The following is a 22,114-nucleotide window of genomic DNA, read 5'->3' as shown; positions in this document are numbered from 1 at the left end:
AAAGGCAGGGGAGAGAACCTGTGGAGTTCTCACACCTCGTAGGTTTTCAAACTAGTGGGATTATCTTTTGAAACTGGAAGCTACCCTGACTGGAAGCTACCAGGACAGCTTTGGCACATGTTCTGAGCAGGAAGCCTATTAAAGTAGTTGGATAATGAGAGTCGTTCCACTTCATCCTAAGAGATTTAAAGGGAAACCTATCTGGATATGAAAACATGAATGGCTCTAGAGGATTAACCCAGAGTTCATTTTAAAGAATCTGTGGGAAGAACATTGTTTTGGTGTTCAGGAACTGAAGTGACAACACATTTCTTCCCTTTTCCTCCTTAGCCTTTACTAGGGATTAGGGAGGATTCTAGCTCACTCCACAATTTGGAGCAAACCTCCACAGTCGACATCTAACAGATCACACTCAGGACAGAACACAGGTGTGTTGATTAGGGGTGCATTCAGATATAGCGTTTATTACGTGAGTTTTCCTGACTATTATGCTAGCTCTCCTGTTACATTTTATAACCTTCATTTCACACAGCAGTGTCTGTTGCATAGGGACATGAATGGCGCAGTGGTCTAAACCACTGAGCCTCTGAAAGCTTGACGATTGCAAGGTTGGCGGTTCGAATCTGCGCAACAGGGTAAGCTCCCGTTGTTTGGCCCTGCCAACCTAGCAGTTCTAAAGAATTCAACTGGACTTAACCATCCTTTACCTTCTTTATGGAACTGCGGCTTTTTGACCAATATACTGCAGCGTCACACTCGATTTAAATCACACCAGTGAGCTTGGCTTCATCTTTATTTGATGATCCCTGGGATTTAGTATAATGGGTGTGTGAGAGAAAAAACTTATCTCTATCCACACTCTCAGCATAACTTTTTATAACTCTATCAGTCCACCCTTACCACTTCTAAACTAAAAAGTCTCAAATATTGTAGAGGTTTCATATGGGGAAAGGTTCTACCAATGAGATGGAAAGGGACATTTCTAGATAAAAAATAAACTAAAAATCTGTGGAAATTTTTCCATTTCTTAAAGTAACGATGAATAGATGCTAACTGCAAATAAATCATTAGGCAAGTTTGGCAGTTTTGATTTTGTCTATTGAATACAAGTAAAATAAAAGTGCTAAATTAGATTATTCTGCAGGGCATCAGAACATTTCCTTATGCAAATTACTCTTTACATATGCAAAATTTCTAAAAACCAACATCACTAGTTGCTCAAACCCTTGATCAATTGGGTTGCCCTTCTCTGTACTTTTCCTAGCTCTACAATATGCTTTTGAGGTGTGGCAACCAGAACCGTATGAAGCTTTCCAAGTGCGGCCATGCCACAGATTTATCTAACAGCATTATGATGGGGCAGATTAATTTTTAATGCCTTTCCCAATCTCTAACATGAAAATTTACTCTTTTGACAGATGCCACACACATCAACACAGACATTTTCAGTGAGTTATCCATTGCAACCCAAAAGTCTCGTTCCTGGACAGTCAACACCAGTTCAGATCCCATGTGCATAAATGTAAAAAATACCACCAGCTAAAATCAACTAAAGTTCCTGCCTGCAAGCACTAGGTGGCCCTAATTCTATCTAGGTATATATATAGTATGATCAGCACGGCAGATTTAGAATTTCTTGCATTATTTTACACTTGCTCACAATGAACCCTGTTTGTCGTTTTATTTTAATGCCTGCTCCCTCCTAATACTGTGCAAACTTGGCCACCTCACTGCTCAACCCTAACTCCATGTGATTTTGGAACAAGTTAAAGAGCACATCCTTGGGAAAGTCCCATTTCTTATACCCCTCCAGTGTGAGAATTGCCTATTTAGTCCTACTCTCTGCTTCCTCTTCCAGTTACTGATCCATAAGAGAACATGTCTTCTTATCCCACGACTGCTAAGCTCACTCGGGAGCCTTTGGTGAAGGATTTTATTAACATCTTCTTGAAACGCCAAGCACACAATCTAGTTAATTTACAGAATACCATGCCATAAGATGCTCTGATGGTCACTAGCTCAGGTGATTTGAAAAGGTTGGTGGTCAAATTAATGGGGGGGGGGTTAAGTCCATCATAGGGATGTAGGTGATGCTGTGGGTTAAACCACAGAGCCTAGGGCTTGCCGATCAGAAGGTCGGCGGTTTGAATCCCCATGACTGGGTAAGCTCCCGTTGCTCGGTCCCTGCTCCTGCCAACCTAGCAGTTCGAAAGCATGTCAAAATGCAAGTAGATAAATAGGTACCACTCTGAAGGGAAGGTAAACGGCGTTTCCGTGTGCTGCTCTGGTTCTCCAGAAGCAGATTAGTCATGCTGGCCACATGACCCGGAAGCTGTACGCCGGCTCCCTCGGCTAATAAAGCGAGATGAGCACTGCAACCCCAGAGTCAGCCACGACTGGACCTAATGGTCAGGGTTCCCTTTACCTCTACCTTTAAGTCCATCATTGGCTACAAATCATGCTGGCTATATGTGGCTTCCAGCTTCAAAGGCAGTATGCCTCTGCATACCATTTTCTGAGGAATGAGTGTGAGAGGGTTATTGGGCTCCTGGCCTGCTTGTGAGCTTCCTAAGAGACATCTATTGGCCAACAAGGGGAACAAGCTGATAGGCCTTGATCTGACCTATCAGGGTTCTCTTTCTTTCTATGTTATTATGGACAGTCCTGGTCCACATGTACATGGTTTTGCACATTTTGTCAAGATCCTTCCACTCACCTATTTCATCCCCTAGAGAAGAGTTCAGTATGGAACCAGCGGACATGACGACAGCACAGCTACCAAACCCACGTGGGTACAGCTTGCTCAGAGAAACTTTGGGGACCCGCCTTTCCCATCCCAGGATAGAAAAGGGAGCTTCTTTGCCATCGATGGTCCTGACGTCCACACGTGCCTTGAGCTCACAGAGGAGCTGCTCTGAAGTCAACTTGAGGTTTCGCTTCCCTTTGAAGTGCACCCTATGCTTATTAGTATCCAGGTAACCTTTCCTTGCTTTCTGTAGGCGAGGGAGAAGCATCTTAGAGGAGACGTTCCCTTTCCAAAGCCTGTAGAGGAAAGATTTTGACATTGTGGAATATACTCCATCCCATTCATTAGACTCTTCAAACATCTGGCCTCTCCTGTGTCTTGCATGTCTTTTCTTTTTCTTCCTTTGAGGGAGCCAATTATCCTGCAAGGCATTGCTCTTCTGATCCGCCCCCTCTGCTGAGACTAATCTCCCTATTCTCTGAATACTGCTCTGTGACCGACGCTGACCAGCAGCAAATAAATAATCACCAGCCCTTTGATAGAAAGCACTTTTTGATTTTCTTCCTAATTGGGGAGGGAAAAATTCCTCTTCACTTTCAAAGCCATCGTCTAGGTCAGCCCATTTTTTTATGCTCCCAGTCCCCGATTTGAGTGAACCCGAGACGTCTTTGCTGAGAAGCAGCTCGTTCTCATCAGCTGTATCAGAGAAGGACGGGTCGTGCATGGCTCCCATGATAGCTCTCTGCTTGCCTTGAATGGGCAAAAGCCTTTTAGTCTCAGTGTAGGAGAAGGAGCTTGGAACTGCTTCAGCCGTGTTGCTATCTGTGAAATAGATGAAGATAACCAGGAACAGGAGACCCCACGCGAATATTCCAAACAGCATGAGTTGTTTCCATTGCTTCAAGTTAGGTTTCATGGCAACTCTGTGCCTATTCTGCCGTATGCTAAAGGCCCAGTGAAGGAGCATCAAACCTGGAATAAGAAGATTCAGTATTAGCAAAGAACGTCTCTCAAGGTAGGACAGAAACAAACAACTCAAAGGTCAATGATAATGTGACGAAAACTATGCAACGTAGGAACACTTACTGGTAGGTAAATTGTTTTCCTCAACAACAGATATCACACCTAGGATATTTATGGCATAATGTCAATTTTTCAGGGCAACACAGCATAATGTCCCTCTTTAAGCACATTTTGCATGCTGCTCTGCAAACCACAGCCAGATCAACTCATGCTGAACTAAAATTTATATTGACAAGTGACAATCAGCTTCAAACTTTCAAACAAGTGTACACACACACACACACACACACACACATTTATGGAACTGAAGGACCCGTGCAAATCTTTACTATTCCACATGAGACATGTGTCCACAGTGCTCTGCAAGTTTAAGACATTCTATTACAGTGGGTTTTTGACTCATTTGTAGAAGTTATACAAATGGCAGAATTCAAGGGCTACAACAGGTCTGTAGAAAATCTAATTTAGTCTCAGCAAGACAGAATACTGTATATCTCAGAACAGTTAACATATTTAGCACAGTCACCATGCAGGTTCTTTTCTGAATTTCAGATTGAAAGCAAGAGCAGGTTAATAGGTACAGCTATGAATAAAAAAATTCCCTGGTTCAAATTTCAGTCCAGAATTTCAGTCACCAAGGTAGCTTTATGCAAGCCATTGTCTCAATTTGCAATTTAGGGATTAAACCATCCTACGTCTCAGGGATGTTGAAAGTGTTATGCCAAAGAAGCACATAACTTAAAGAAAAGAATATAAACGTCAACTATTATTAGGAGTTGGGTTTTTTATGACAATTCTGGTATCCTAAATAAGTGGCAGTGTGGCAGTCATGCTTCCTTAAGACTCCCAAGAATTGACTGCGTGATTCTCAGCCTGCATTAAAACAAAGGATATTCTCTAGTGAAAATACTGTGCTGCTGAAGGAGCTTTCATCCTCCTTTGATCCCATTCAAGTGGCTGACTGCAGGCCCTGTGTCACAACTCCCATTGTTTTGCAACAGAAGGCACTTTTAATGTCTCTAAACTAGGCCTCCTATTTATTACAGGAGGGGAGCTGAGTGGAAGAAGAGTCTTTATCCTTTTCAAACTTTCCTCTCTTTCAGGACTTTGTATTGTCAAGGTTCTCCATTGCTAAGAAAAAGCATATAAAGACACACAGCTATGAGGTCAGGACGGTTCAAGTTGATGTTCTACGTTAGGCACTGTTATGTTAAATAGGCCCTTTTCTTCCCTCAAGAGAAAGGGAGGAAGGATATTGCAGCTTTTCAATTGGAAGTTCGTCTCAGGGTTAGCAGGGGTTGTGAATTCTGTGGCCAGACATTCCCATGGTGTTGGGAATTCAAACTTGATGGGAAAACTCTGCAACCTAGGTGGAAAAAGTTCTTGTGGTATGAGGAATTAAAGAACCTTTCCAGCATAAAGCAAAGGAAGATTCTCTTCAAAGCGCAGACACACAGACACACTGCATTGCAGCTGTTATGTGGCTTTTAATACTTCCCCATCATATAATTAGAACCCTTTCTTTGAACTAGAGACTGCCAGGAGTTACTCTCTGCCACTGCTTTTTGAGAACGCAACTGATCTTAGAAGCAAAATAAAATTTACATGATACAATTACACCTGGACATCCCTGCATAAGTTAAGAGAGGAAGAGGTGTATTTCACCTGTGAGTTCAGGCAGAGATGAGAGATTGTTAAAAAGGTGTTATTCTGTGACATTGAGGCACATGCCTGGGCACACATTTTGGCGCTGTACCATGCAGAAGGCAATTGCCTCCAGTGCAAAATAGAGCATTTAAGTAAAATTTCTGCCTTCCTTATGAGCGCATATTCATGCAACAGCTGATCTGTGTTTGCCCATCTCATGTAGGTGTGCAGATCATCTAAAAGCAACTGATTTGAGAAAGCTGATAAAAAATAGAAAACTGAAAGAACAGAAGGGAAAGCAGACAGAAATTATGAAACAAGCTAGAAATCAACACGATATACGCTTCAGGTTTGCACAAACTGAGTGTTACAAAAGGTCACCTCTCCGTTTCGGTGCCATATAAAGGAATAATTCGCAGCCAACATTCATGCGCAAGCAGCATATTTCACTCCGAGTTCTCTAATACATTGCTAGCACTATGCAGTTCGTTACTGCCATTTGTATTGAACCCCATGGTACTGCTTTGTTTTGTTTTTGTTATTATTCGACATAGCATTAATTTTTCTTTCGAAATAACTTTTAGCAAATGGTTATAAAAAAGCATCCAGTTATGAACCAGGATCTGGTTTATAAAAGCACAATCCAAAAAGTACCAGTCATTTTTCCTCAAACCTAACATAGCAGAAACCTCAAAGCAAACCCAAAACAAATCCCTTAAGCCGGTGGAGGATGGTCCATTGGGGTGAATGGGGTGCTCCCCCAACAATCTCAGCCAGCCCGCATCTGGCTGCTTTCATGCTTAAAACTAGCCCATGGGGTGATTCTGCCCATCAGCTTCCTCCTCTCCAGTCTCAGGGGGAATGGGTACAAAACTATGATTTCTAAAATCCCTGTTCACATGTAAGTGTTCATCACTTGCAGTCTGCATCATCCGGTAATGATCTACATGTATCAGAAACCACAGAGAGGTTTCATATCATCGCAGACTCCCCCCCAAGTAGGGCCAGTTCACAGCTTGTGAGTCAGTGTGAGTAATTGGAGGATGAGAGAGGGACACAGCAATTCTAACCCGTCTGGGAGCAGAGTGGTGAGTCCACTGTTACATCTGAAGCCCTGCCATTTATAATAGGTGGCACAGAAGGTGGGCTTTATTTTATCAGGCCCTTTGGGGGGAATCCCTGGGGCTATGGATCTAGCAGATCCAAAGCCAGCAGAAACCCACCACACCCCACTTCACGGATTTCCACAGGTGGGATCTCCCCACATGGCTTGGCAAAGCCTCAACAGCGGAGAAGGAGCCTTCCCATCAGGTTGACAGTGATTCTGTCAATTACTAATCCCCTATAGCACTCTGAACAGGAGGTTAGGACTGCAAGTGCTCAACATGCACCTGTGATTCAGCCCTTCTTCAGGGAGCAACACCATGTGAGCGTGAGAGTTCTGCTAGCCGAGGACATGAGCTAAATTTTCAAATAAAAAACTATGAGACCAATCCACCAGAAAGTTATGCTGCAACGAATAGGAGTGATGCAAATGTATCATTGTGGTACAAGAGGTTCAAGTGAATTCCTTTCCAAGTAAACCGTTCTCTATCAAGAACTGTTCCATCAACATGAAATCTTGAAAGTACGCGAGTTATTATTATCAGCATGGAATCCTGGCTCCTGAAATCCAAATGCTGAATTTTGCGACCGACAATCATCACTAGGATTCCACTGAAAGTTGCATTGATCAAATGTCTCTGGATATTTGCCAAATTTTGGAGTCCGAAGCAGACCACCAACCAACCACAAAACAAACAATCTCCTGTTTTAAAAACCAAAAGACACAATCATATTAGGATACAATAGCTATAAGAATCAGCCATGGATGTAAATTATGGTATATATACGCCATTGGGGCTTCTTCCTCCTGATACTGGCATTAAAGCCATCTGTGTGCCTTTAAGACACTTGGCCATCTGCCCTAAAGCTGCCATAGGTAATTATGCCTGCAGGAGAGGAACTATCGTCCAATCCTTTACCCCAACTTCTGTACCCCAACTTCTCTATAGAAAAGAAAATCCTCTATCACACAACCCACCAGGTATTTGTCCACATGTATTTGAAATGTTAACAGTAGTGTTATTAAGCACTCCATGGTTGAAAGGCAACACAAGTGAATTGGCACAGCGAGACTATTAATTTGGGAGTACAAGCAAGAAACTGTTAAGCCATTTTCTGATCTCCTATGGAACTGATTTCTCTCAGCCTACTTCATTCAATTTAGAGGAGCAGATGAATTGAAAAACTGCCGCTCAAAGCAGCACGTTCCTCTGCTCTGACATCATGTGTAACTGTGCATGACTGCAGGAGTATTCTATGGTATATTACAACCAGAAATGGCTGCTGGGAGAAGGAGTTATTGGTAATGAATGAACCATTCAACGTCAGAAACGGCCTATAGCAGCGTTTTTACGAACTGCATTAATCACACCTGCACAAATGAGTGTGCATAGCTTGGGATGGATTTTGTGTTTGACTCCAGACACCGTATTTAAAGAAACATAATAAACAGCAAAAATGAGGAGTTTTAAAACATTTTGACAGGATAAATAAATCTGTGGTCTCAGAAAGTTATGTGCACCTCTGTGACTGGGTGCAAGACGTGGCCATTAGAAATAAGATATTATAGCCCCTTACAAAGTTTCACACTCCATATGCAATAACTCATTTTATATCTGCTCTCAGCATGATTAGAATAAAGGTTTCTTTTCTTTGCTATACAAATATTTGCTCTTGCTACATTACTCTGCATCAACAGAGGTAACCGCAGCTGAGAGCAACAAACGAAATTGCTTTCCAAGACAAAATTTCTAAGGTTTCCAGCCACGAGAGCGCTGGAAATCATCATTCCAAAAGTTACATACCAGCAGTTACAAAGTTTTAGTCATTAATTCTAACAAATTCTGCTAAGTCTTCTAAATGGAAGATAAAAATTTTTGCTTACAGAGTACTACTGTGGTGCAATGATGGAGAGTTGGGTTAGGATATGGAACACATATCTGCCATATATACAGCACTCATTGGGCAAGTTATTGTCAACCTCTACTTCCCATCTGTAAAATGGGAATACAGTGGTACCTCACAAGACGAATGCCTCGCAAGACGAAAGAGTTTTTGGTTTTTTGAGTTGCTTCGCAAGACGAATTTCCCAATGGGCTTGCTTCGCAAGACGAAAACGTCTTGCGAGTTTGTTTCCTTTTTCTTAAAACCTTAATACCCAGGGTGCATTGCTTGAAGAGGTGCTTCGCAAGACGAAAAAACTCGCAGAACGAATTAATTTTGTCTTGCGAGGCACCACTGTAGGAAGATAAGAAGCTGCAGTATAGCAAGTCAGGCCATTGCTCTACCCAGTTCGCTACTGTCTACAACAGAGCTTTCCAAACTGTGTGCCGCGACACATTGGTGTGTCGGCTTCAGTGTGTAGTTGTGTCGCGCAAACACTCCCCATGCTCCTCCTGGGGCTGGAAAAAAGAAGTTAGTTCAGGCACAGGCAAACTCCAGCCCTCCAGATGTTTGGGACTACAATTCCCATCATCTCTAGCTAACAGGACCAGTGGTCAGGGATGATGGGAATTGTAGTCCCAAACATCTGGAGGGCCAGAGTTTGCCTATGTCTGGGTTAGTATGTCCGGTTTGCTAGTAAAACTGAATTACTGTGTCACTAAATGATGCATGTCTAAAACGTGTGTCACCAACATGAAAAGTTTGGAAAGCTGTGGTCTACACTGACCGGTGGAAACAGCTCTCCAGGGTTCATTAACAGCCCTATCTGAAGATGGTAGGGCTTGAACTTGCATATATTCCAGGGGCCCCTTTTTAAGTGGGACATTCTGGATTGACAGAAGGCACCCCAGCTTCTGATCCCCATTTCAGACGTCCCATGTTGGATCCCATGCTCTGGCTGTGCCAAACCACCAGACCAAAAGACGTGTGTTTTTGGGTTCCATGCTGTGGCGCAAGTTTGTTCGCTCACAACAGAGCACGGGTCAAAAAAACGGAAGTGAAACCTACTTTGACCTGTCCATCACCACTCTTCTTCCTTAACCTATTAATATTAACCTGTTAATGTTGATTCAACTCTGTATGCCCTGAATTCACAGTATTTTAAACAGTCAAGTACTGCTGTTTCTTAAGTCTGCACTAACAAAGGTTGGTTGAAAACTTAATTTTGAACACGGTGCAACCCTGGGATTTCTCCCCCTCTGCCCTCCAAAAAACCCCAGGGAACTGCTCATAACCTCTGTGCATGTACAGAGTGTCCTCACTTCCCCACTAAGGCTCAAGGAACAAAGATTCAGGGTCGTGTGGCCAAAGACACCTCATTTTCCCCCCTTATAGAAATCTAAGCATCATTCCTAGCACACATACTAGGTAGTTAGCCCCGCTGAACACAGTGGGATGTGCAGTCAAAGAAACATACAGAGGACTGCACTGTTAGTGCTGGTGTTCTCTAGAATAAAACTGCTAAGTACACATAAATTGTACCAAATATTTTTAATATCAGCCCAGTTCCTTTTCTCTTTGTACCTTTTAGTCCTTCTCCTGTTCAACAGGTTGCTGGTGGCTCATAATGCAATATAAGATTAATCAGATACTTGCTTTGGAGTTAATTCTGGAAAATATTATTTCCAAGTTTAATATTCTCTTCTAATCCTCTTTGCCTTACTCGCACTAGTGTGCCTTCAAACAAATATTGTAATAAAAGCTTTAGTATCTCAATTGCAATAATACAGGATTTAGAATAGTCGCTAATATCTAATAGTGATGCTTATGTCACACAGTCTGTTGTGTTAATGTTTCAGACCTTGCACTCTTGTGAACTTTCAGATGACTAAGTAAATAATAATATATCACTGAAAACAGATGCTTACTACTGTAGCTTTGATTGTATATATATTGTGCTTTTGGTGGGGCTGCTGCAACTGCATAGCTCCACAAAGAGAAACCATATCGGACCCTAGTCATTCAAAAGAACACACACACAAAAACACACACACCACAAGACAATCAGGAGGTCATGAGCCCATTGCTGTTGGTCCTAGACACTCCACATGCAATTGCGCGACAGCCACCAGACATATAATCAGCAACTCTGATTTGAATTCTTATTTAAACTTTTACTGCCACCTCTGATCTATGAAGAAGCTTGCCAAAACTAAAGATAAATATCAGTTTCATTGCTTGGTGATGCATAAAGCATTATGAAAAAACCTGAAATTCTTAGACTTTTAACACTGTTTTCTTTTGTATAACTTAATAAACAAAAAACAACATATAATAAGGCTAAATTGCTGATGACAAGCCAACGAACACCAGCTGGGATATTTTATTTGGCCTTCTCAAGGAAAATAAAGTAGTATTAATGCATACATTTTCTCTTTTCTGGCACAGTTTCACACATGGCTGAGAGATTTTAGTACTTTAAGCCAGCATCTGATCAAGAAGGCTTTCTTCTGCATGTGATGCAGTTGTATATGTAGCCTAACACAAGCCACTGGGATTTAGTCGTGGCTCCTACCTGGTTAGAATTCTTTGCAACCATGCAGCATGTCTATAAATCATGAGCATAGAAATGGCGCAAAGAAGAGGCCCACTCAAATCATAACAATTCCTCCCTCATTTTCACAATGTTTTTAGTCAAGAGTTGTTCTAGCAGACATTTCTCTGGAAACATACCTTTTTTCAGTCTTTTTCTTTCAGTACCCTGTGCAAAAGAGGCAATTTTCTTTGCAGGACCTTTAGTCTTCATTATGCACACCTACACATGGTTCTACAAGGAGCAAAAGAGGATGCTGAACAAAGGATAGGGAAAGCAAATGATTAAGGCTACTTTAAGCAAAAGATCCGTAGTGGGGTTGGTGGGAAAGGGAAATAATCTACAAACTTTAACTTGAATTGCATACTTTCAAAAACTAAGCTGGATAGTAACTTTATCTCTGCCTTCCATATCCCCCAAACACAAGTCCCGATTATGAACTTAGCCTTGTATTTTATTACTGTTCTATCCAAACAGAACAGTTTAAAACTTACTTCTCTTGCTTTGTCCTCCCAATAATTCTATACAAGGTAGACTTAAAACAGAAATACAGCAACACCCAAAACTAAGCAAGTGAGCTTCATCATGGCCACAAAGGAATTTGAATCTCCCATTACTATTGCTAACATACTGCATGCTGCTCTTATGTCAGAGTCTTCCTATACCATGCAGAGACCTTGAGAGAACAGCAGCTTTCAAAATTTTATATATATATATATATATATATATATATATATATATATATATATGATGGTAAAACTTGTTAACAATGTTGCTTCCAAAACTACACAACAAAACAAACTTCACTTCTGGTAGCATTTTCTTCGCCGCCACCAATTTGTTTACTATTATAGTATAAAAAGTCTGTCTCCAATGCAATCAATGCAACATTTAACAGTCTTCAAATTTCTAATGCTTCATCTTCAGGTTTTTTATGTTAAAAAGCACCTTCAATTCAAATAAGTAATTTTGGCTTGAGTTCTCCATGTCTGAGTCTAAGAATTTCTTGGGATGGGATACAAATCCTGACATGTAAGGGTTCAGAAAGACAGCAATTCAGTTAGTAGAAATGATGATATTATTAGGGCTGGTGCCTATGCGATTACTTTCTTCCCACGCCCCCTTTCCTAAAATGAAGGGATGCCAGTTAAACCTCAAGGAGCTAAGCTGCAAAAGGTAGCTCTGTCTGCAGGTGGGGCTGTGTTATTGTACGTCACCTCCAGGCCACCAACCTAGTGGTGTTTGTAAGAGGATCTCAGTACAGTGGTACCTCGGGTTACATACGCTTCAGGTTACAGACTCCGCTAACCCAGAAATAGTGCTTCAGGTTCAGAACTTTGCTTCAGGATAAGAACAGAAATCGGGCTCCAGCGGCGGGCGGCAGCAGGAGGCCCCATTAGCTAAAGTGGTGCTTCAGGTTAAGAACAGTTTCAGGTTAAGAACGGACCTCTGGAATGAATTAAGTACTTAACCCGAGGTACCACCGTACAACCACTTTAAGGCTCAGCTCTGACGTATAAGCTGAGATACGGTCCACGTAGGCCATCCTTGCACTGCATCTCTCCACTCAGTATGCTACGACAAACCAGGATTTTTTAAAAATTATCTATAGTTTCCTTGCACATTTAAACTGGAAACTATGGTTACCAAGTTTGGAACAAGCCAGGATCCTAACCTAACTTTAAACAGTGATTTATGATACTGGTTTTTTCAGACTTCTGGGCATGCTAGGGAGAAAAGATTATTTAGCCCAGATATGTATGCCTGATCCGGGCCCATGGCTGACATACCTTTCCTCTTCAAAAAAGAAGGGGGGGGGAGTAGTACAAGCATAGTATTATTTAAGAGGAGGGCAGGCAGAAATATGGGGAAGAAAAATGAAAGAAAAAAGTGACGCAGGGATAAGAACATTCAGGAAGGAGCATAATGGGGAAGAGGTGAAGTTACAGTAAGCACAAAGACTTTGCTGGTTGGCATTTGAAGAGACTACAGCTAATTTCATATAACATTTCATACTGAAAGGAGCTTCATCATCTCTATTGTGTTTGGAGTGCTGATGCTACTGCTTATTTTATACAGCATTTCAGCTGGAAAGGTGCTTTACCGTCTACTCTGCGTTTGCCCTCTCAACAAGCCTCTGAGGTGGATCGTCATTATTCCCAATTTATAACAGTTGATATCTGAAGTCGAGAACAAGAGGAATTACCTAATGACACATGAGAGGGGAGGCAAGGAGCCCGCCTTTCCAAGAAAATGAACATCCCAGCCTGTAAGTCCTGCCCCTCCGTCGCTAGACTTGTTTATACTATTCCAAAGAATTAAAGTTAACAAAACACCTATCAGGACATGGGGTGGAGCCATAGGGCAGCTGTCACAGGGGAGCCCGGAGATGTTCCAGGAAACCAGAGCTCCAGGATGCAGACACACTTCATATTTAAAGTATTACTCCTCAAAATATTCCATCAACAGTGTCTCTGAAAAAATTTACACATCACTTGGGAAGACAGGTGAACTAATGCCAGTGTACCAGAAGAAGCAAAGACGACCAGTGTTGAAGCAATGTTTCTTCAACATCAGCTTTGTTGAACTGGTCATGCGCAGATGCCTGATTATCGCCTTCCAAAGCAACTACTCTATTCCGAACTTAAAAATGGAAAGTGTAATGCTGATGGTCAACAAAAGAGGTTTAAAGACTCTCTCAAGGCAAATCTAAAAAAATGTAGTATAAATGCTGACAAGTGGGAAACAGTGGCCTGCGAGTGCTCCAATTGGGGAACAGCCTTTACCAAAGGTGTCATGGGCTTTGAAGACACTTGAACTCAGGAAGAAAGGGAGAAACGTGCTAAGAGGAAGGCACGCTTGGCAAACCCTCACCATGATAAGCTCCCGTCCGGAAACCAATGTCCCCACTGTGGAAGGATGTGCAGATCCAGAATTGGCCCCCACTGTCACTTACGGACTCACTGTTAAAACCGTGTTTATGGAAAACAATCTTATTTGGCTACAAGTGATCACCAATGAAGCAGCATCAGAAAATGGTGAAGAGTCTTTCTAACTTCACTGTGAGAAGGAAAACATGCAGTATTCGGTTCCTGCTGATATTAAATCGGTATGCACAGTTTTCCCTTAGCTACTTAAATAAAAATGGACTGGGTTACCAATTGTGATTCAAATAATTTTTATTAGGAAAAATACATTTCAGCCAGATATTTAAGCACCAAGTTAGAATCCATAGCTACTTGGCCACAGATGAAACTTACTTCCAAGCTAACATTTTTATGACTCGAAGAATGATTAAAACTACTGAACTGGAAAAAGGGAGAGAGATTGATTTAAAACTATTATAAGCGTCGTTTTTCATTTCTCTCTTTCGTATTGTGGTACAGTATTCTAAAAGTGTTGGCTATAAAGGGCTGAAGTCCTGATTAAGCACCAAGAAAATGTTTGTAACAGAATCTTTTAAAAAGTAACAATTCTGCTTTCTGGTTTAATGTTTACAAGTCAATTCAAAGATTTATTAACTGTGCTATCAGTGATATAGATTTTTTAGAACTTCCTGATTACATAAGAAGGGTTAACTGTTATGAATTTATGCAGTATTTAAACACCACATTATTACAATTCACAACGGAAAATGTTTTTCCATGTTGTCTACTTTTAATCTCCTTAAAAAAATATGTCTCAAGCAACATACTTTTATGTTTGGAGGGGATGGATCATACATAAGCAAAAACTTTTCAGAAGACTTTCTGAAGTTTATTGCTTGAGACAGATGTGCATGTCAAACCATTAACTGCTCGTGTCATAGACTCCTGAGCTCATACTTTGAAATTTCTGAAATGAGCAATGATTGATTACTGTTAAAAAGGGGGGGGGGGGTAAGGCACAGGAAATACTCAAGCTCCAGCCTGCAGATACAGTAAATGTCACTGTTCCCATACTGATATGGAATTACATGAAGTATAATGACATATTTTCAAACAAAACATGCCTAAGGGTATGCTTTTCTGAGAACAGCATTTTTCATCAGCATGCAATACAGTTTCCATCCCAGAATTCTCAGGCACCAGCACTGCAGATACACCCACCAGACAGTCGCTGCTTTAATCTCCCATGCTCAATTCCTGATGCTACAGTACTATCAGTGCAAATGAGTATCCTAAATCCTCTGGTCTGATTCTATTCAGTTAAATTTCCGGGTGGGTTGGGGATTAATTGGCAGCTGGCTGCACTAACCTTTGCACATGATGCTCAAAGTAAACAAAATCAGATGAGGCTGAATGTATAGTACGTTTTGCACAAGCTCACAGATTTGAAACCCTTTTGTCAATCGAATGTATCCACCTACACAGTAAATTGACTCCTCCAGACATTCCATAGCATGAGGGGTTGAACCACAGGGAGTAACAACACAGTCCTGTATGTGTCTACTCAGCAATGGCCCTTACTCCCAAATTAATGGGCACAGGACTGCAGCCTAGACAGTCTGCAATTAGCACTGAGCTTCCCAGCTCCAATATGCCAAACCACTGTGCAAGCAACAGAAATCGTGGTTACAGAACACTATTGACTGGAACAGCAGAAACCTCTCAGGGTTAGATCAGGCCCCCAAACTGAGGGTTAGCCATCCATATTTAATAGAAATAGAAGAGCAAATTGCACACTTACGTGCACCAAAAAACAACCTTTTGTTTGCTAGGCTTGGTGTGGATCAAAGCACTTAGAGGATGATGAAATATCCCAGCTTTTATAGAAAGGGGAGACACTGATCATGTTGCAGTTCTTATCCTGCCCCCCCCCCAGTTCTTTTAGGCATGATATGTTATTATTTGTTTGGTGGCTACCCTGTGATTCTAGATGACTCAAAGAATATCCCTAACATACAACTTGAGGCAAACAAGCAGTGCTTACTTCTACCTAATATAAGTGTTGTTTTTTTCACGAATTGGAGCTCTGCAAACTGTTTTATTGCTGATTTATTATTTGTATATATAGTGCCCCCAATTCCCTAAATAATCACATGGTGGGTTACAAAAATTATATACAAATTATCATTAAATACATAAAATAAACCCACAAAACTAACCAATAACAGAGTTAACAAAGCACAAGTCCAGAAGAGTAATACAGAAGGATAGATATCCAAAGGCCTGAGTACATGTTTGTTTTTACCACTTGCCAAAAAGCATACAATGGTGGGGTAAAATACACCTTGCAGCAAAGGTCACAACCACAGAGTAGGCCCTCTCATGAACTACCACAACCTTTAGGATCACGTAGAATGGTAGTACAGTAATACCTCAGAAGTCGAATGCCTTACGAGTCAAACGTTTTGGCTCCTGAACGCCGCAAACCCAGAAGTGAGTGTTCCAGTTTGCAAACACACTTTGGAACCCGAATGGCCGACGCGTGTTTTGCTGCTTCCGATTGGCTGCAAGGGAAGGAGCTCCCTGCAGCCAATCGGAAGCCGTGCCTTGGTTTCCAAACGTTTTGGAAGTCAAACGGACTTCCAGAACGGATTCCGTTTGACTTCCAAGGTATGACTGTACTGCAAACAGGGCATCATCTGACAATTTTAACACCCAGGCAGGTCGCTTGAGGGTATTTGGGGCTCATTTTGGTATCTGGTTTTCTTCACACCATCCAAACTTTTCAGACCCAAAACAGGGACGCACTCCCAGCCACATCATGTGACCCAGGCCTCACCCTCATCCTGAAAAAGCGCTTTTTGGGGAGGTGTGTTTTGGGGTGCCACACGAGATCATGGCCCCCAAAAAGCGAGAGCCCGCCGTGCAAGATTGCAGCACCCAAAATGGCCACCGTGATCTCACACTTGTTTTTGTTTTAGAGGCATTCAGACCACTTAGTACATCCTAAAATAGGCTTTCCACTAGGCCTCTAGACCCCTTCAAACACGAAATGGTATCATTCAGGGCATAATGGTGTGAATGGCTCTGAACTCCTCTGACCACAGTTTGAGCCTTCTCCCTGCATATAGACATCTGATGGGATGGGTGGACCACTGAACCATGGCCAAGAGAGTAGCACTCTCTTAGTCATCCCCAACCCCACATTAATTCTGGAACAGGCTTAGCGGAGTTTTCCCATCACTACCCAAGTGAGAACTGCTGAAATTGAAGCTCCTGCGAATAACAGAAAAAGGTGTTCACAGTAGTGCACCTGCTTTTAATTCATAAGGTCGCAGGTCCATCCCTCAGCATTTCCAAGTAGGGCTAGGAAGACCTGTCTGAAACACTTCACATGCTCAAAAGTACACTCTCCTTTAATTTCTACTTCATGCACTCTAGGACTAAATTATGCCATCCAAACAGTTTCTAGCGTTAATGCACTTTCTTAAGCTCTGGCTTCAGATTGCATTATCTTTTTATTTCTTTTTTTTAAAAAAGGATGTTGCCGGGGGGGGGGGGGGAGTTACAGCAGTTGTCAAGGTCTCTAAGCCAATCAGTCATGAAGTGTTATTTGTTTGCGTGTTTTGAGCGTATTTCAAATGCCTCGCTTACTTTACACTCGCTGTGTTATTTTCTTCCTCTTGTCTCTCAGCCAGAGAGATTAAAAAAGAAAAGAAAAGTGAACAAGTCTTTTGATTAGAAAAGTATTGCATTTCAAAGAGAAGGGGGTGGAGGAAGACATGATTACAAGCTCTGTTTGGCAGACAAGAATCAGAAATCGAGTGTCAATGTCTGCTTTGAAGGAACCAGCCAGCGTAGGTGACAAATGTGCAATTGTGGAGCACCAAGGGGAGTGTACTAAAGAGGCGCCGTGCATGATCTATCCCAGGAGCAGTAGTGCTAAATTTATTACATTTCAGAGCACAATTCAAAGTGTTGGTGCTGACCTTTAAAGCCCTAAAACAGCCTCGGCTCTGTATACCTAAAGGAGTGTCTCCACACCCATTGTTCAGCCCAGATATGGATGTCCAGCTCCGAGGGCCTTCTGGTGGTTCCCTCACTGCAAGAAGTGAGGTTGCGGGGAACCAAGCAGAGGGCCTTCTCGGTAGTGGCTCCTGCCATGTGGAACACCCTCCCATCAGATGTCAAGGAAATAAACAACTGTCTGACTTTTTGAAGACATCTGAAGGTAGCCCTGTTTAGGGAAGTTTTTAATGTTTGACGTTTTATTGTGCTTTTAATATTCTGTTGGGAGTCACCCAGAATGGCTGGGGAAACCCAGCCAGATGGGCAGGGTATAAATAATAAATAATTATTATTATAACTAGGCAAGAGGACCTACTCGGTAGTGGCGCCTTCCCTGTGGAGCGCCCTCCCATCAGATGTCAAGGAGATAATGAACGACACAACTTTTAGAAGACATCTGAAGGCAGCACTGTATTGGGAAGTTTTTAATGTTTGATATTTTATTACATTTTTATATGTCTTAGAAGCCACCCAGAGTGGCTGGGGCAACTCAGTTAGATGGGCGGGGTATAAATATAATAATAATAATAATAATAATAATAATAATAATAATAATAATAACGACAACAACAACAACAATAATAATAAATTACATCAAATACTTGTTGCTGTTAGGAAAAACCTCTTTAACTACTTTTGTTTTTATAATGAATACTGCAGGGGGTAACTAGCTTAGTGCCCACCAACTGCGGACTCCCAACTCTCATCATTGCTAGTCAGCATGGTGAACAGGGATAAATGGAGTTTTGGCTTATCAAAAGCAAGTGACAGGAATTAGATAGGACCAGAACAGCTGACAGAAGCCCCAGATTATTAACATTGGCCTGGCTCCAAAGGGTAGTTATTGCAGAGAACGCGCATTTTAACTACCTGGCATGATACAGGAAGTGGAATCTCCCCACATTTCTCTATTTTGAGAAATTATTTACCTGTCTACCTTGTTTGTAGCTCAGAAAGTTGATGAAGGAAGTAGGCCGTTTCCCACTTTTTCTGAAGGCAAAGCATAATCGTCTTCTTCTCCTTTTTAATTCTGGCAACGTAATCCTATGCATCTCTATTCAGAAGTAAGCTTCATTGAGTTCATGCCAGATAAGTGAATATAGAATTGCAGTCTCAGTCTCTTAACTCCAGAAATACTACCTACTTAGAGCTGCTTCGTACCATATATTGTAAGAATATAGCTGTGTTTTCGATATCCCCTTTCCAACATTTGCAACATCTTTAGTCTGTTGCATTTTGAACAGTCCCCTCCTACTTTACTCCAGTAGCTTTCAAAGTGGTACAGAAATGGGTTCTGTGGAAGCTTATCAAGGATTCCTCAATGAGATCACAATGGTTTCCTTGAAAGGCAGCTGGCCCACTGTCTTCAATTAGAGGGGACACAGGTGGTGCTGTGGTCTAAACCGCAGAGCCTATTGAGCTTGCCAATCGTAAGGTCCGCAGTTTGAATCCGCCTGGCGGGGTGAGCTCCCATTCCTTTGTCCCAGCTCCTGCCAAGCTAGCAGTTTGAAAGCATACCAGCGCGAGTAGATAAATAGGTACCACTGCGGCAGAAAGGTAAACAGCGTTTCCGTGTGCTCTGGCACTCGTCACAGTGTTCCGTTGCACCAGAAGTGATTTAGCCATGCTGGCCACATGACCCAGAAAGATGCCTGTGAACAAACACCAGCTCCCTTGGCCTGAAAAGTGAGATGAGCACCGCACCCCATAGTTACCTTTGACTGGACTTAACTGTCCAGGGGTCCTTTACCTTTTTACCTTCAATTATGACGTGATGGCTACATCTAAAGCACTTTATCTGTGGGATACAGAGCACTGGCAAGGCACTACTGAGCTGCCCAGAATCTTATTATAAACCGAATGTATGTTCTAGACCAATCCCAAGAACTCACAGTTATGTGGAAGACAAGTTCACATGCAGAGTGTGTCCTGGAATATAGAGAGTCTGAAAAGGCAAGTCCATCTGCTAACATTCCCAAGATTATTGCTGCAAGACTTTCTTCAGGTTTCCTCCGCTGTCACAGTGATGGTGAGTGGCAATAAGCCATCAGACCTTCTTATGATGTCATGATAAACTCATGATAAACTTTCCAGGTAAACTCACTTGGTACCTACTGGGAGAGTCATCCTCCCCGTCCACCCAGACTTCAAGTTGGAGCTTTATCTCTCATGTTGTCACAATGTTGTCACTGTTGCTTTAGTTTTTTATATGTCTATTTCCCCCCTCTACATATTATTATTATTATTAGTAGTAGTAGTAGTAGTAGTAGTAGTATTAAATAAGCCATCCAATAAAAAAATATATCTGAAGGATAGGATAGAAACTCCTAAAATAAGTAAATAAAATTATCCAAACAAATAAAAAATAAATTATTTAAAAATCCTCTGTAGTAGAATTCATAAATGATTTCTGGTGGGGTGGGGTGGGGTGGGGGAAGAAACGTTACTAAAAGCCCAACATATACATATTTTCAGCAGAGCAAACGTCACATAATGCCAACTTACAGGCATCACCTTTTCCTATAATAGAGTTTGAGGGTTTGTTCACTTATCAAATCTGAGACATACTAGATTTGGCAATCTGAAGATAAATGAGTCCTCCTCCCTGCCCCCCCATGAGGTGTTCTACTGTTCTTGGATATATTCCTAATTTCCTTTGGCTTGTTGTAATTTCAAAATGGCTTGGCTTGGAAAATTAAAACTTACTTTCATGTTATCTTGGCAAAAGCTAGTGCCTCTGACTAATTTGAGGGTGCTCGTTAATTGAAATTGAATTACGTGCGGAATATCAGTCCCAACACATTGCCAACACCACTTGTTGACATTTTTGCACAGTGGAAAACTAGCGCCAGTGTGGTAAAAGCTGCTTGTACAACTTAACAGTTCCATGAGTATTTAGGATTGTAGTTCTCATGCCATTTAGACTGAGCTCTTACGCCTCCTTTCTCCCCTCAGTAATACTTTACAGACATATTACAAGCTCAGTAACTTCACTTCCACCAAATACTCACAATTCGAAAATCTGCAACACCCCCATGCTTAAGAGGCAGGAAAAAAACTCCGCTCTGGAGAAGTGGGATCTTACAATGATCGGAGCCAAATGAATAAACTTGAGCCATCAGCTTGTAATATTAAAAAATTCTGGGAAGCACTAGTTAGTCTTGAAATAATGAAGTAGCCCCTGGAGTTTTAGTGGACTTTAGTTTTCCATTCCTCCCTCCCAGGTTAAAAAAACAACCCCATAACCAGCAGTTTAGCAATACTTTTTTTGTAATCAGATGTCTCTCTTCTCCATAAATAGGGGTTTTACAAAAAGAACCTCTGCAGGCGCCCCCCTGGGAGCTTAGAATTTGCTTGTAGTAAAGTTATCTGAGTTTGAGAAAGCCAAAGTAACACAATTTGTGTCGTGCGGTGGAATCTTGGCCAGCTGCCACACCTTTCCTGCAGACCACATTTTTCTTGCCCAATACCTCATTTCCTACAATTTCCCTGCTGCTCTGCCCCTTTTTGGTTTTCCCATTCTAGTTCCAAATGTGTCTATCTGCTACCAGCTGCCAAACTAAACCCACGTTACCCAAGGCAGGCTGAATAAGTGGCGTTCTTGACACTAACCCCTTGCTCTTAAAGAACCACTAAACAAAGAAACCTTGCGCCAGCCCCCATGCAAGAATGAAGCAAAATCAAATGGCCAAATTTAAAAAATTGTGAGGAGTCTGGAACAGAAGAAGTCTGTCCCAAATCAGAAACCCTTTCACAGAATCATAGAATCGTAGGGTTGGAAGGAACCCCAAGGGAAATCTATTCCAAATCCCTGCAATGCAGGAATCTCAACACATGGTCCCCCGTCCAATCTGAAACCACGCCGGACCAAGTTTCTAATAGCTTAAGACTCCTCAACACCAACAACACCAATTTTAAACTGAAGACACGCTTCATTCTTGAGAGGATGTTCCATTCCATCGTGAAGCAATCAACTCATGAAGGCTTGATCTTTTTAGAGTATGAAGGAACAAAGAGTTACCTCAGCAGAGTTCATCCCTGCAATTCCGTGTTTCTATCCTTATTGGCGAGAAAAGCAAACCCACAGCTGCAGCTTGTGCAAAGATCAAAGGCCCAGCCTCCTCTTGTGGTCTAGTGGCATGGCACTAAGGAGAACCTCTGTTCAGGGTTCCATCCATCCCA

At 41.9% G+C, this 22,114-nt stretch overlaps 1 protein-coding gene across 20 annotated transcripts in view; it reads right to left on the bottom strand.

The window, feature by feature from the left end:
• Positions 1 to 22,114, bottom strand: part of ST6GAL2 (ST6 beta-galactoside alpha-2,6-sialyltransferase 2) — an 81,887-nt gene that overhangs the window by 35,534 nt on the left and 24,239 nt on the right. For 6 of the 20 annotated variants that reach the window (XR_014525727.1, XM_083501496.1, XM_083501486.1 and 3 more), the window contains one exon: positions 2,717 to 3,718. Coding sequence is in view for 19 of the 20 variants with exons in the window: in XM_083501496.1 (XP_083357622.1) it covers positions 2,717 to 3,713 (997 nt within the window). In the remaining variant the exon portion in view is untranslated. Of the gene's footprint in view, positions 1 to 2,716; positions 3,719 to 4,063; positions 4,250 to 4,404; positions 4,608 to 4,679; positions 4,701 to 9,988; positions 10,074 to 11,137; positions 11,238 to 18,861; positions 18,987 to 19,093; positions 19,210 to 19,824; positions 20,012 to 22,114 lie in introns of those variants that run through there. The other 14 variants (XM_083501491.1, XM_083501492.1, XM_083501488.1 and 11 more) reach the window with 11 other exon arrangements.

The sequence above is a fragment of the Podarcis liolepis genome (genome assembly GCF_965112155.1).
Source record: "Podarcis liolepis genome assembly, chromosome: 4".
NCBI lineage: Eukaryota > Metazoa > Chordata > Lepidosauria > Squamata > Lacertidae > Podarcis > Podarcis liolepis.
The sequence above is the reverse complement of the archived record's forward strand: the minus strand, read 5'-3'. Positions and strand labels throughout refer to the sequence as shown.